Raw genomic sequence first — 15,816 nt, 5'->3', positions numbered from 1 at the left:
GTCTAAGAATATTAATTATCCTATAGGAATACTTCTTTTCTTTGAAAATTCATTTAGTGTTTTATAAAATAGACGTTTTTTATTACATCAAAATTATAGTTTTCTAACTTTTCTTAAAAAATGCATTGTTAGTTATAGAGTGATTACTATCTTCCTTACATCATCAATTCATTTTGAAATTGTGTTTGCGAGCATGTGTCAAATTAATCGACACCTATAAAAGAATAAAATTCTTCACCAATTTTAACTTAATTTTCAATTAGCTAGTATTCTAATACTTTTTTAGCTTAAAATAAAGCTAGCAATAATATAATAGTACATAATTTTTATACTTTAAAATAATAATTAAAATTTTCAAAATAGAATTTGATTAGTGTAGACATGAAAATAGACTGATAGTTTGTAGTTTAATTAAACAGAAAAATATTTCTGTAATTACTACAGATAAGTTATCTACATTTACTCACAAAACAACGTCGTTTTAGTATTGAAAGATTAAAAAATTATAATTATAAAGACTATAATAACCCTAAAATAAATTAAAATTATAAAAACACCATGATTTCTACTCCAAAACAATGTCGTATTGGACTTACTGCAAATAACTTAACTATAGTAGGGCAGAAAAAGTGAACCCAGTTTTAACTAAACAAGGAAACTTATTATAAAATATTAACAAATGGGATAACAATATACTCCTCGCATAGTATATGTCAGACCACCAGTCAAAATGTCGAACTTATTATCCCTTTGACCAAACTAGAAATTTAGCATCCAGAAACAAATTTGGACAATAAGGTATTACAAACATGGAGGACAATATGTATATGTATATATATGCAACACTCTAAATGGTACAAGGAACTTCCCCCACTTTTAACTAAACTACCGACAATCAGCATTTCCTTCAGAAGTAATAAAGGGTGGTTAAGGTAACCTTCCCGCGAAGAAAGCACGATCTCAGTTGTAAGGGACGAAACATCCAATCCAATCCAAATCCAAATGGCAAAAATAGTGTGGATGGCTATTACTTCATTTGCGGCTCCTGGCTTCATCCTTTTCATTCTCTCGCTTCTTGTAAAGTCTCTCAAGAACACGCTTCGCCTCACATTGTGGAAAATTTGACAAATCATAGTAGTGTGGTGCTATATCAACCAACCTGTGTCAGATGACAATTGCATGATCATGAAGTTAGGACTAGGAAAACTATATAGCATTAAACCAAAAAAAAAAAAAAGAGCAACAGTGCATACTTGACGAAATGTCTACCAACTCTTCTACCGACTAAAATCTAACATTGTAATTTACAAAAAAAAAAAAAAAAAAAATCTAACATTGTAATTCAGAATCACAAATTGCATCTGTCTGTGAGCTTTCACCATATTCAAAAGTTTTACATCACTCAGTTTCCATTTTATTGAACACAAGCTCCCAATTTCATCAGGCTTTCCATTAACATCACGCATAACAAGCATTGATAACTTTATCAGCCAGACCGTACAAACATACATCAATAAACCACATACAAAGAGAAAAAAAATCTTACCATTCCCCACGTATGTCTGTCACGGTACGAATAAAATTCCGACTGGTAAGAACAAATTCATTATATATTACCCATTCAGGCTTGTGGTCCAGGCAATTTGATGGATGCAAATGCACCACCTACACAAACAGAACAGAATCATTAGAAAACATAAAAACACGATATTACAGCCAACTTGGTAACAAGAAATGAAGACAGAAGAAGAATAAGAAGATAAAGACAAATAGCAGCTCATCTTAAAAAACCTGGTTGTCTTTCACTGTCAAGTAGTGTCCTGTACGCTCCAGATGAGCTACCTGCATGAAATATCCAGCTAGCATCGCCTTTCTTATGTTGACATAGTACTCACGGATATTAAAGTCTGTGCTGCATAACTTCAGATTAAACCGGCTCATAATCCGCACTAGTTGTTGTCTAACATTATCAGCTGATTTCAATGCTCTATGATTAACAAAGTTATCATAGCACCAAGAGGGATCTTCATCTGAAAAACCACATATATACAATTAATAAGCTAAACATCAGAAAACATATCAATGGAAAAGATTTTTATTTTTATTTTTTTGAAAAGCTAACAGAAATCAGCACTTACTATTTTGCTTGTATGCATGGTAGACATTCAAGAGCGTTAGATGATCTCCATCGATGTGCCCGAACCTAGCTTTAGCTTCATCCGCAGCTTTTTGTGCCTCCCTAGGCCGGACAAAGCAATTGGGTACTAAAGAAAGAAATTGATTATCACAGAGGAGGCCCACGTAGGTCAGCAGATGCATAGAGGCGAGACCACACCATTTGCTTCATGAGAGAATACTGAGAAACTGCAACTAACTGCATCAGCACTTACTTAGAATCCTATGGTACATGCCAACCGGGGGCATGGAACCCAGACAAGACAGTTGCTGATGACAACCTAACAGGACACACTCCACTGACCTCATTCATGTGCAAACTAAGCACACATGTAAGCAGTTAAACATCCCCCAACATATTCACAAGATTATCCCCGTGCACATGCACAATTGCAGGGAATCCATTTCAGAATGGAGCCCAGCAAAACTCCTTTCCTTAACATTACGGTGGGACACTGGACTGACACAAAAGCAACAGAATAAAAGAATAATACCTGAAAGCATGGCTGAAATTGACAAAATCTCATTTGAACAGTTGAATTCAGGACTGACAACGAGCATCTTTGACATCTGTGGGTCCAAGGGAAATTCACTCATGATCTCACCCAGTTTTGTTAAGTTACCATCGTCATCCAGCGCACCTAAGTAATTCAAAACTTCCAATGCACGCATTAAGGTCTCAGGGGCAGGAGGGTCCATGAAATCAAAATGCACCAAATCATCTATTCCCAGTTTCTTCAAAGTAAGAACTGTGTTAGCAAGATTTGATCTCAAAATCTCAGGATAGGTCTGCGGCTGAAGATCATTATTGAAACTTCTTTCAGTATAAAGTCTGAAGCATTTCCCGGGTTGAGTTCTTCCGGCACGCCCCGATCTCTGATGTGCACTGGCTTTTGATATTGGAGACACTAATAGAGACTCCACACGAATTCGTGGGTTATAAACCTTCTGCTTAGCAAAACCAGGGTCAATAACATAGACAATACCATCAATTGTTAAGGAAGTTTCTGCTATGTTTGTTGATACTACAATCTTCCTTCCAGGAGGCCCACCTTCCTTCAGTGGAGGTGGAGCTGGCTCGAAAATCTTCTGCTGCATAGCTGGAGGAAGAGTAGAATACAGGGGTACCACTTTCACAGGGCCCACCTGGTCTCCCAAATTTGAAACTTCTTTTGATATTTTGCGGCATGCATCTTCTATCTCTTCCTCTCCAGTAAGAAATACAAGTATATCTCCAGAAGGTTCACACATGTGTATCTGTACCACCGTCCTAATACCAGCCTCTAGGTAATCCCTTTCAGGTTCCTGAGTATAGAAAATTTCCACAGGATGTAGCCTTCCAGGAACTTTCATAAGAGGGGCACCATAAAAATAGTTCTGGAATTTTTCGGCTTCAAGAGTTGCACTCATAACGACCAACTTCAAGTCCTTTCTATTTTTAAGCACTTCCTTCAGAAGGCCAAATAGCACATCTGTAGCCAAAGTCCTTTCATGTGCCTCATCAAGAATAATAACTTTGTATCGTTCCAGAAGTGGATCAGTCATTGCTTCTCTTAGGAGCATTCCATCTGTAAGATACCTGTCAAACAAAGCATTCCACTTGAGATTAGACAAAAGAGTGCAAAAAAGAGCAGCACGTTAATAAATATATAGATAAAGCAAATCAAGCTCTGAATTAATAAAAGAGAGTAACCTAATAATAAAATTAAACATACTTCAAAACTGTCCTCGCACTACTGCAGTCTTCGAATCTGATACTGTAACCAACCTCTTCCCCAATAGTTACATCCATCTCTTCAGCCACACGGCGGGAAACAGACATTGCAGCCACTCTCCGAGGCTGAGTGCATGCAATCATCATCTTCCTTCGTTTATCCGGACTTTCTAAATCGACAGCATCCAAAACAAACTGAGGGATCTGTCACCCAAAAAATAATTAAAAATTGATAAATTAGAGACACACACACATACACACACGAATAAAGCCCAAATAATGCATCTAAGATTGTAACATTTGTGTATTTGTATGACTCTAAATGAAAAAAGAAGAACATGTAATAACTAAAACACATTACAAAAATTGTGATGACATGAAATTGATAGGTCACTCCAGTACACCACTAACGAGGAATCCAACACAACTGACCCAATAATTTAGTCGTCAAAGTTTAACAATCTTCACAACCACTCTGAATTTTTCCTCACTTCCAACGAAGTAAAAGCAACGAAAAATAAAAACCGTCTACGAAGCCTGGCATCGAAAATAAAGCAATTAACTTAACACATATCTCCAATATTCATAGACCACGGAATCAAAATTAAACGACACTACACAAAATCAATCTCTTAAAAAAAAAAAAAAAAAAACTTTTCCCACAATTATAATCTAATAAAGAAGAAGCAAAACAAGAATGACCTAAAGCATATAACATGAAAAAAAACAAAAAATCAAAAACAAGAAAAAAACCTGGGTGGTTTTGCCGCTACCAGTCTCGCCAACGAGAATCAAAGTCTGGTTGTCCTTCAAAACCTGTAAGAACTCCTCTTTCTGGTGCCAAACTGGGAGGGTCTTCCTCTTCTCCAAAATCTCAAAGTACCTCTGCGAGTAAGGTTTTGCAGTCCAGGAATTGATGAGACTGTTGACAACGCTGTTGTTGGCGCCACCATTGGATTTGACCATCTTAGCGGCAGCATCGTCTACCACATCGAACAAGCTCACCTTCCTCTTTCTCTCCGTACCCATCAAATTCAAAACCCTAATCCCTCCAAACCCAAATCAAAGAGGCTAGGGCTAAGTTTTGGTGTAAATAATAAAACGATCCAAGACCTAAGGAGGAAGATGAAGTTTCCTTAATTACGATTAAGCCCTCCATTTTTTCCATTATTTTATTGGTAGCGGTGAGATGGTGAACCTTTTCCAGTTTTCTCCAAACTTGTGTTCGGCCTTTGGATTGGCATGAAATTACTCTGTTGGATCAGAATCAGTGGGCCCACTTACTCTGGCCCACTCTAGCCTTTGCAATTCATTTTTATCTGGGCCTTCATTTTTGGGTCAAAGGTCTTATACCTTGTTAATATGAAGTCCAATAATGATTATTGATTTCAGTTATGAATGTCTTAATCTGAATTTCTTGACTTCAGTTAGGTAACCAAAAGCTGACCCAAAACTCCAAAAAAATATATATGAAATAGTTTTAAACAAGGAACTAGGAAGTGTCATTTACGTCGCGTAATCTATATTCATATAGATTTTAATCAAATTAAACTAGGTCAATCATTTAAAAAAAAAATTACTTCGACTACGTAAAAATGAAAAGAAATCTGAAGCATCCGCATGAGTTAGAAATAAAAACAAATTTGAGTTTTTCACTTCCAATAAAAACTGTTGTTAAAGAAATTATGAATTAGAATTCCATCAAAATCTTGCATAATTTATGCTTTGAATACTTGTTCTTTTTTCTATAAATTTTAGGTGAAATCCATCTTTAAGGACTAAATAGTTGCTCAATTCTTCTTTTCTCCAAAAGAAAAGTACATAAATACTGTTTTATGGTCACTACTATCACAATTTTAACTTATAAAATCATTTTTCAAGAGTAATAAACATCATATGAAAAACCATTCTTTTCATCCAATAAGACTTCTGATTGTTGATTATATTTATCAAAAGAGTGAATAGTGGTACAGAATGTTTCATGCATGAAATAATACGGCTACATTTCTTTTCATTCTTTTCGTTCTCTCTTCCTGATCGTTGATTAAGATCTAGGAAGTCGCCGAGGACTATGCTGCACATCGCATGGATGACTCCCATTTACAACTTCAGTTGTCTTTGTTGGTGTCCCAGGTCCAATATTTGGGTTATTCCATGGAGACTCATTTTCGTGGTTTTTCGATACCCACTCTTCGCCTGAATCATCCAATAAAACTCATGATTCCTCCTTTGACGCTTGAGCAGCTTCGAAGGCCGTTAAGACGGAGATTCCTCTTTTTTGTGGCAACAATCCAACTAATTGGATCTTCATAACTGAGTTGTTCTTTCACTTGACACAAATCCCAAATGATTTCAAGATTGAATTGGCGGGTCTTCGGATGGATGACCCTGCTATTCCATGTTATCAGTGGGCCTACAAAAGCGACAAGATTAATTCTTGGGCAGATTTTGCACGCGCCTTGCGCTATCGTTTTGGGACTTTGGAATTGAAAATCAACTAAATGTTTTAGACTTCTGATTGTTCAACTTATTTATCAACAAAAAGTGAACAGTTATATAAAAAGTTAAATGCATGAAATAATACAGAAGCTACGATTCTTTCTATTCTGTTTGTTCTCTTTTCCTGATCGTTGGTGAAGATCCAAGAAGTCGCCGAGGACTTAGCAGCGCTGCAACATCGCATAGATGACTCATATTTACAGCTTCAGCTTTCTTTGTTGGTGTCTCAGGTCCAACAATTTGGTGATCTATGGAAGCTCATTTTTGTGTGTTTTCTGCTACCCACTCTTCGCTAGAATCATCTAATAAGACTCGTGATTCCTCCTTTGACGCTCTAGCAACATTGAAGGCGGGTAAGACGAAGATTCCTCCTTTTTGTGGCAACGATCCAACTAATAGGATCTCCAGTCTCACGTTGTTCTTTCACTTGTAACAAATCCTAGATGTTTTCAAGATTGAATTGGCAGATCTTCGGATGGATGGCCCTGCTGCTCCGTGGTATTAGTGGGTCTGCAGAAGCAGCAAGATTAATTCTTGGGCAGATTTTGCTCGTGACTTGCATTATCATTTTGGGACTTTGGAATTGAAAGTTAAGTAAATGATTTAGACTTCTGATTGTTCAACTTATTTATCAACTAAAAGTGAACAGTTGTACAAAAAGTTCAATGCATGAAATAATACAAAAGCCACGTTTCTTTCTATTCTTTTCGTTCTCTCTTCCTGATCGTTGGTGAAGATCCGGGAAGTCGCCGAGGACTTAGCAGCGCTGCAACATCGCATAGATGACTCCCATTTACAACTTAAATTTTCTTTGTTGGTGTCACCGGTCCAATAATTGGGTGATTCCATGGAGGCTCATTTTTGTGTTTTTTCTGCTACCCACAATTTTCCTCTTCTTATATTTATTGTCTAACAAATCCGTCTTTGTGTGGCTAAGTGTTAGTTAGAATATTAAACGTAATAACTCAAATATTTGTCAACTCTTCAACTAATATAACTCGAATATTTGTCAACTCTTCAGAAAAAAATTTAATTTAGAGACAACTCTTCATCATCTATTACACGTTGATATAAAATGCTGACAGTTAGAGGTGGCAAAATTTGTTCGGCCTAGAGGGCCGACCCACCCCACATTCCAAACGGGCGGGTTAGCCCGCCAACACTTTTTTTCTCTTATATTTACTGTCTAAGAAATCATGTTGATATAAAATGTTGACAGTTAGAGATGACAAAATAGGCTCGGTCCGGAGGGCCGTTATTGTCTAACTAATACTATGAGGTACCTAACTCCAACTTTTTGTACATGTAGAGTTGGCAAATATTTGAGTTAGTACGTTTAATATTCCAATAAACACTGCATAGTTGAAGTTAAATGTGGTAATTCAGAAAACCATTTATTACCTTACATGCATAAAATGTAGCGATATTCTCTTACGATTTGACTTAATTTTTACAAGTCAAATAAAATGATTTTTTTTCCTGTGCATCGCACGAGTAATACACTAATATATATGTGTGTGTGAGTGTGTGTACGAAAATAATGACACGTTCTTTTTCTTATAAATTAATCAACAACGGTCGCCGGCAAAAAATTTGATCTTTTTTTTTCATGCATCGCACGGGTAATGCACTAGTTTTGCATAGAAATTGAAACCCCAATTTTACTCATTTGTGAATTAAGTTAAGGTTTTTAAAATCATATCAAAACTTGATTTATTTGATCCTTTTTGGACCCAAATCGCAAGAATTGCATTAGAAAATGCCTTGAATCGCGCATTGAAAAAGACTATTGTCTATTGTCGGTCGTCTAGATTATAAAGGCTGAGACAAGGTTCCACAAAAGGGATGTACGTCTTTTTCGTCTTGAAAACAAACTAAAGAATAGTTTAAGATAAAATAATAATATAAAGTATAAACGACAAAGAATGAAATGCTAAAAAGAAAAAAAAAAGAAAAAAAATGTTCTAGAACTTAGGGTTTTTCAAATCCTCTCAATGAAATAAGCCCATGACAAGAGAGTGAACAGTTGTTCCTTGGTACATAAGCTACCATTCTTTTCGTTCCCTTTCGTTCTATCGTTGGGTTAACAATTACCTTTCTCTGCATTCTTTTCGTTCAGTTTCGTTCCATCGTTCGGTTAACACGTTTCATCTGAACTGCATCGTTATGGAAGTCGTCGAGGACTTAGCAGCCCTGATTCACGGCTACAGCATCAGCTTTCTTTGTTGGTCTTCCAGGTCCAACAATTGGGTAATTCTATGGAGGCTCGTTTTCGTGAGCTTTCTACTACCGACTACTCTTCACGTAGTCGTGGTTCCTTATTCGAAATGATCCAACTAACTGGATCTTCAGAATGGAGTTGTTCTTTAAATTGCAAAAAATCCCAGAGGATTCCAATATTGCATTGGCAGGTCTTCGAATGGATTTCCCTGCTGGTTCATGGTACCAATGCATCTACAAAAGCTACATGATTAAGTCTTGGGCAAATTTTGCTTTTGTCTTGAGATCTCGTTTTGGGACTTCGTCAAAAAGTGTCCAGGGTCTCCTCTCCAACTTGTCCCAAACTGTGTCCTTGGGGGATTACGTCAGTGAATTTGAGATCCTGGCGAGTCAGGTTTCGAACTTGTCCGACGTGATGCTGATAAAATTTTTCATTGCATGTTTAAAAACTAATCTCAGTTTTGCAATCAAGCTTCATCACCCGATATCCTTGTTACACGCGATGCAGCTGGCCTATGACTCGAATGTAAGTAATTTTGCTTTCATTTCTAATGATTGCCTGACTATTGAGTTATGTGCCATCGTTTTCTTTTGAAATGAAAAAGGATGTTAATTTTTGTACTTGAATAATAAATTAAATTTGTGCCATCGGTTACCTACGATGCACCGACACTTCCCGAAACTCTCTGATACTTCGATACTTCCCGACACTTCATCACGCATTGTAGAGACTCAAAAACAGGTTAAAAGGTTGCATTACGTTGCGTTTTTAGTTCCAACTATTAGATTCGTTAGATTATGATTACCATTATATTGAGTTTAACATAAATATATGAGACATCTTATATTTATTTGCAAAATTGATGGATATTATAAGTTTAGCTTCATTTTTTTGTTTAATTATTGAATATTAAATATAATATACACCATATAAATTAAAAATATTATGTAATATCAAAACGTGTCCTAACGTGTCGAAATCTAACATTTTTTAGAATTAAGGTGTTGGAGTGTCGTGTCGTATCGTATCCCATGTCCTGTGTCGGTGTCGGTACAACATAGTCGATTACTATGCATAGGAAATTCATACATTTTATATCATCAATTGCTTTATGTTTTTATTGGATAGGGATAACTTTAGATATGTATGGTTTGTCTTACCAAATCGCAAAATATTATCATCGAACACTTAGACAAGGTATATATCGAAGTGAAAAATATGGGCAATTAATGCACCACTATGTTTTTATTGGGAAATGTGATGAGAAAGGATAACCTCATAATGAATGAAAAACGTTATTGTAGTACTTTTTCACTATTTCATTCAATTTCTCCTTGCAACTATATAATCAAGGTTGTTATGAACTTATGATGATGTTAAAGTAATATCGGGTGATACACAAATGAGATTTAGTTTTGAAAGCCGACTTTAATAGTAGTTTGGCAAGCTTTTTTTCCAGCGTAGTGCCACAATTACCGGTGAGGGTTAGTAACTTAACGAGGCTTTCAAAATACCCAAATAACAACCAGTGCATTTATGTTTTAGAAACTGATTTATCTAACCATACTGTAAATTGTGTGTGTTCTTTTTAACTTCCCTTGGTCTTCTGCTGATCTAAACAAGCAACAATGACATCTCAACAACTTAGATATAGGAGCAGTAGAACTTATAATCGTTTTTTGAACTTGAAATATAAGCTGCTTCAAAGTAGTAAGAATTTTTTTTTGCACATTTTAGAAATTTGACCTTATGTTGAAATGACTCTGTATATTCTGAGTTAAACACTAAGTTTGGTTGTTCGTATGCCTGTTCTTGGGTTACAATTGATTTCATGCGCCCTTTCTGCTCATATGTTGGATGTTTACTTGTAGTCATAGAAATTGTACTTGAATGTGTAAAAGTCTGTTTTTTTTTTTTACCTTGAGAATTTTATTTTGAGTCCTTAGAAGGTGTATGGATGCATTAGTACAGGTGTGAAGCAATTTGGAGAAGAGTCACAGTCTATGCAAATTTTCTTCAATGTAATCCATTATTTATTCGAATAAATAGAGTTCATTTACTTGAGTAAATGACAAGGTCGAAGCTCAAATTGCAATTTTTTTATTCTTATTCTATATTTTATTGAATTCGAAGATTATTTTGTATCAGAATCGTGGAAATTAAGGCATTCTTGATCTTGAAGCACTATAGATGAGAATGCATGGCTATTTTATGATATGCATAAAGATTTTCCCGATTGTTCTATATCCAAGATAGTAATAATGTTATAGTTGACATTCTAAGTAAATCTTGTCATGGTTCAACTCAATTCACATACAAGTCAATTAATGCAAATAAGTGCACATTATGAGGTTTGTGACTATACTTTATAGGAAATGGATACTCATTACAAATTGTTGTACGATCATGCTCTTAAAAATATTTTTACAATCATGCTCTTACTATACATTTTACTAACCCATTTATATGATCCTAGAGTCACCAAGGACATGTGGCTGAATTAGTTAAATGTTTTATTTAGACTTTTGATTTCCTTTTCTTATTCATCTTGGTTACCATAAATTAGATGCGCGTTTGCAGGAATTTCCTTCTAACAATGTGTTTGAAAAACGCATAAGAGAAACGATTATGGATGCAAATAAGATCGGGGTTACATTTGCAGATATTGGTGGTTTGGATGATATTAAGAAAATGCTTAAAGAAGTGGTTCTAAATCATTGTGATGGTGTATTGTTTTACGGACCTACTGGTACAGGAAAAACAATGCTTGCAAAGGCAATTGCAAATGAAATTGGAGCAAGTTTAATTCATGTCTCAAAATCCATCATCACTTCACGGTGGTATAATAAGCAAGAGGTAATGAATGTCCGAGCTATGTTTACAGTAGAAGCAAAGGTTGCCCCATCTATTATTTTTGTTGATGAGGTTGATAGCATCCTTGGGCAAAACCTGCTGATCAAAGCAGGACAAATAATTCCTAATGATGAGGCAATGATGAAGATTATAAATGAATTCATTTTGCAATGGGATGAGCTAATGACTAAACCTGGTAATCAAATTTTGATTCTTACTGCAACCAATAGACCATTTTACCTTGATGAAGCAATTATAAGATGGTTTGAACGCAGGTAGGGCTGCATTTTTGTAATTTAATGGGCATGATCATTTGTTGCTTCTGTTTAGTTGCAAACTATTGTTTTATATATATATCAATGACATCTCCTGTTCATTGAAATGCTGAGCAAGATCATGGTTGGTTTTCCATCTGCTAAGAACAAGGTATCGTTATTGGAATATCTCGTGGCTAAAGAAAACCATGAAAATCTAGACTTCGAAGAGCTTTCAACCATGATAGAAGGATATAGTGGAAGTGATCTTAAGGTTCATCCTCTCGGTTACTCTAATTCCTTCAAGTTAGTGGCGATAATATATTGACATTAATTTCTGTGATCAGATATTGTGCAGAACTGCAGCTAGAGAACCTCTTAGGGAGCTATTACAACAGGAGAGTTTGAAGACTGTGGTAGTTACCAAATCACTTCTAATAATTTGAACTTTAAAATGATATTTATCTTAATGTGTATTTGTTATTTTCTATATAGCTGTGTCATGAACGTTGCGTCTTATTTCAATAAAATAAGGGAGAAGTTCAAATCTCAGAAGATGAAGACCACCAAGTAATTACCCTGAGGCCAATAAACATGGAAGTCATGAGATGGGCAAAGGGTCAGGTATTTTGGATAGAAAATCATCACTTCAATGGTTATAATCTCACCCATATGGAAGATTGAAAACCTTCTGCTAGCTGAGAATATATTTTCATGCATGGAAATTAATAGATTTATGTGTAAAAATGCAGGTAGCTGCAAGTGTTGATGCGAACGGATCAATAATGGTAGGAGATTCAAGGAAGAAACATCACCGCCCTTATTTCATTTAGATTATGTTACATTGAGAATAACAACTCGTTCTAGAAAAAGTTCTATGAGGCTAAACGATTTTGTGGTTTAAATGCATGTATTATTTTAGTTAGCTTGTATCCTACATGTAGGGTATGGGTAGTTAGCAGTGTTTTGCTTGTTGGGGGGAAATCAAATATACAAAAGAAGATACAAATATGTTAGATCATATTTTATTGTCCATACTGCAAATTTCTTCTCCTTTAATTTCTCTGTTCCATTCCGATTTTTTTTATTTTTTACATTTCAACATACAGTACAAAATGTTACAAAATTATGTGTCCACCCTGATCGTTGGGGAAGATCCGGGAAGTCGCCGAGGATTTAGCAGCGCTGCAGCATCGCATGGATGACTCCCATTTACAGCTTCAGCTTTCTTTGTTGGTGTCCCAGGTCCAATAATTGGGTGATTCCATGGAGGCTCATTTTTGTGTGTTTTCTGCTACCAAATCATCGCTAGAATCATCCAATAAGACTCGTGATTCCTCCTTTGACGCTCTAGCAACATTTAAGGCGGGTAAGACGAAGATACTTCCTTTTTGTGGCAACGATCCAACTAATAGGATCTTCAGTCTCGAGTTGTTCTTTCACTTTTAACAAATCATAGATGATTTCAAGATTGAATTGGCGGGTCTTCGGATGGATGGACCTGTTGCTCCATGGTATTAGCGAGTCTACAGAAGCGACAAGATTAATTATTGTGCAGATTTTGCTCGTGCCTTGCGTTATCATTTTGGGACTTTGGAATTGAAAGTTAAGTAAATGTTTTAGACTTCTGATTGTTCAACTTATTTATCAACAAAAAGTGAATAGTTGTACAAAAATTTCAATGCATGAAATAATACAGAAGCTACGTTTCTTTCTAGTCTTTTCGTTCTCTATTCCTGATCGTTGGTGAAGATCCGGGAAGTCGCTGAGGAGTTAGCAGCGCTGCAGCATCGCATGAATGACTCCAATTTACAGCTTCAGCTTTCTTTGTTGGTGTCCTCGGTCCAACAATTGGGTGATTCCATGGAGGCTCATTTTCGTGTGTTTTCTTCTACTCACATTTTTCTTCTTCTAATATTTACTGTCTAACAAATCCGTCTTTGTGTGGCTAAGTGTTTGTTAGAATATTAAACGTAATAACTCAAATATTTGTCAACTCTTCATCTAATATATATGTCACAAATACACACTTCAGAAAAATTCAATTTAGAGACAACTCTTCATTTATTACACGTTGATATAAAATGTTTTAGACTTCTGATTGTTGATTATATTTATCAACAAAGAGTGAACAATTGTACATAATGTTTCATGCATGAAATAATACAGAAGCTACGTTTCTTTCCATTTTTTTCGTTCTCCCTTCCTGATCGTTGATAAAGATCTAGGAAGTCATTGAAGACTTAGCAGCACTCCCATTTACAACTTCAGTAGCAGCTTTAATTGTTGGTGCCCTAGGTACAAGAAATTAGTGATTCCAAGGAGGCTCGTTTTCGCGAGTTTTCTCCTACCCACTCTTCGCCGGAATATTCCAATCAGACTCGTGATTCCTCCTTTGACGCTCAAACAACATTGAAGACAATCAAGATGGATATTCCTCATTTTTGTGGCAACGATCCAACTAATTGGATCTTCAGAACCGAGTTGTTCTTTCACTTGCAACAAATCACAGATGATTTCAAGATTGAATTTGCGGTTCTTCAGATGGATGGCCCGCTGCTCCATGGTACTAGTTTGATTTTGAAGACAAGTTGAATAAGTTGTTAAAGATAAGCCAACATTTATAGTTCGATTGATGCTAACTCAAATCCTAAAAATTAAAGTATTGAGTTGACGTAGGAATTTTGGGCCTTCATCACTTTTCCTCTTCTAACTTTGCTTCTCATATATTTAAAAAAGAAACACACACACACACACAAACCACACAAACCGAGTTACTTGATTGAAAGGTAAAAGAGAATGAATGAAAAAGACATGGTTAAGACGAAAAAGACATGGTTAAGACAAAAAAGAATAGCACACAAACTTAAAGTGGTACGTATTTTAAGACAAAAAAGAAAAGAAGAGAAAAAGAATAGGAGCATTGGCAAAAAAATTTATATATTGCTTTTTTAATAAATAATTACGCAAATGTAGTCGTTTTGAAATTATTTACGCAGGTATAGCAGTCAAACACGCCCACATGGAACGTGACCCAGTGGACAGAGACACGTCCATGTAGGGAGTGACATAAGAGAGAGACACACCCACATGGGGCGTGACCAGGAGAGAGACACGCCCAACAAAGGCGTGACCTCCCTGGTCCTTAATTTTCAACTTTTAAAAAGCAACGCAATTTAAATAAGGCCAAGTCGTTCGTTTGTTACGTTATCAGCACTTTTAAAAAGCAAAGCAAGTCTCTGATCATCATTTCCAACTTTAAAAAGCAACGCAAGTCTCTGATCACCATTTCCAACTTTAAAAAGCAACGCAAGTCTCTGATCACCATTTCCATCATTTCCAACTTTAAAAAGCAACACAAGTATCTGATCACTATTTCCAACTTTAATTAAGGACCAGGGAGGTCACGCCCATGATGAGCGTGTCTCTCTCCTGATCACGCCATACATGGGTGTGTCTCTCTTTTAGGTCACGCCCCTCATGGGCGTGTCTCTCACCTCTGGGTCACGCCCCATGTGGGCGTGTCTCTCTCCTGGTCACGCCCTATGTGGGCGTCTCTCTCTCTTAGGCCACGCCCCATATAGGCGTGTCTTCTCTACTGGGTCACGCCCCATGTAGGCGTGTTTGACTGCTATACCTGCGTAAATAGTTTCAAAACAACTACATTTGCATAATTATTTATTAAAAAAGAAATATTTAAATTCTTTTGCCTAGGAGCATTTGTACCACACTTGTCATATGTTTCCATATTCGTAACTCGCATTTGTTGTCACTTGCTTCTTTTCATCAGAAAACCGACCCATTCGTGATTGTTTAAAACCAATTGAGAACATAACTCAATAATGCAGATAGGCTACAATTGGCGGTTGACGCATAAACAAATGCTACCTGTTCAGTGTGAACATTAAAGGTTAAATCGGTTTGGTAATGCTTATGGTAGATCTGAACTTAATCCCCTTTGAACTGTATCTTCCTCTTTATATATGTTCTATTAACAGTTATTTTTTTGAAAATATTCCAATCGGTTATCACTTCGCAACTAGTACAATTCGGGGCGAGTCCAAAATTAAGGCTTTAAACCCCTTCCAAATGTGACACGG

The 15,816-nt window shown here is 36.1% G+C and overlaps 2 protein-coding genes across 5 annotated transcripts; one reads left to right on the top strand and one right to left on the bottom strand.

Moving 5' to 3' along the window:
* Positions 1-656: 656 nt before the first annotated feature.
* LOC133309445 (probable pre-mRNA-splicing factor ATP-dependent RNA helicase DEAH2) lies at positions 657-5,033 on the bottom strand. 4 transcript variants are annotated; one of them, XM_061510221.1, is made up of 7 exons: positions 4,643-5,033; positions 3,891-4,093; positions 2,670-3,754; positions 2,139-2,264; positions 1,792-2,030; positions 1,547-1,665; positions 657-1,159 (listed from the first exon to the last, which is right to left on the bottom strand). In XM_061510221.1, the coding sequence occupies exons 1-7, from the start codon at positions 4,916-4,918 to the stop codon at positions 1,033-1,035; spliced, it is 2,175 nt and encodes a 724-aa protein (XP_061366205.1). In that variant the 5' UTR covers positions 4,919-5,033; the 3' UTR covers positions 657-1,032. The 4 variants fall into 4 exon arrangements, 2 of the variants coding, with proteins under 2 accessions (XP_061366205.1, XP_061366206.1); XM_061510222.1 differs by lacking the exon at positions 4,643-5,033 and adding an exon at positions 4,322-4,426 and having other exon boundaries at positions 658-1,159; XR_009751333.1 differs by lacking the exons at positions 657-1,159; positions 1,547-1,665 and having other exon boundaries at positions 2,010-2,030; positions 2,139-2,374.
* Positions 5,034-11,237: 6,204 nt separating this feature from the next.
* Positions 11,238-11,741, top strand: LOC133309465 (uncharacterized AAA domain-containing protein C24B10.10c-like). The gene has a single exon (XM_061510248.1). It carries the CDS (start codon positions 11,238-11,240, stop codon positions 11,739-11,741), a length of 504 nt encoding a protein of 167 aa, XP_061366232.1.
* Positions 11,742-15,816: the final 4,075 nt, after the last annotated feature.

Source organism: Gastrolobium bilobum, unplaced genomic scaffold (assembly GCF_033153095.1).
Source record: "Gastrolobium bilobum isolate Gb01-03AN ecotype WA unplaced genomic scaffold, APGP_CSIRO_Gbil_v1 utg2122, whole genome shotgun sequence".
NCBI lineage: Eukaryota > Viridiplantae > Streptophyta > Magnoliopsida > Fabales > Fabaceae > Gastrolobium > Gastrolobium bilobum.
Note: the sequence above shows the minus strand (reverse complement) of the source record. Positions and strands in the feature narration are given on the sequence as shown.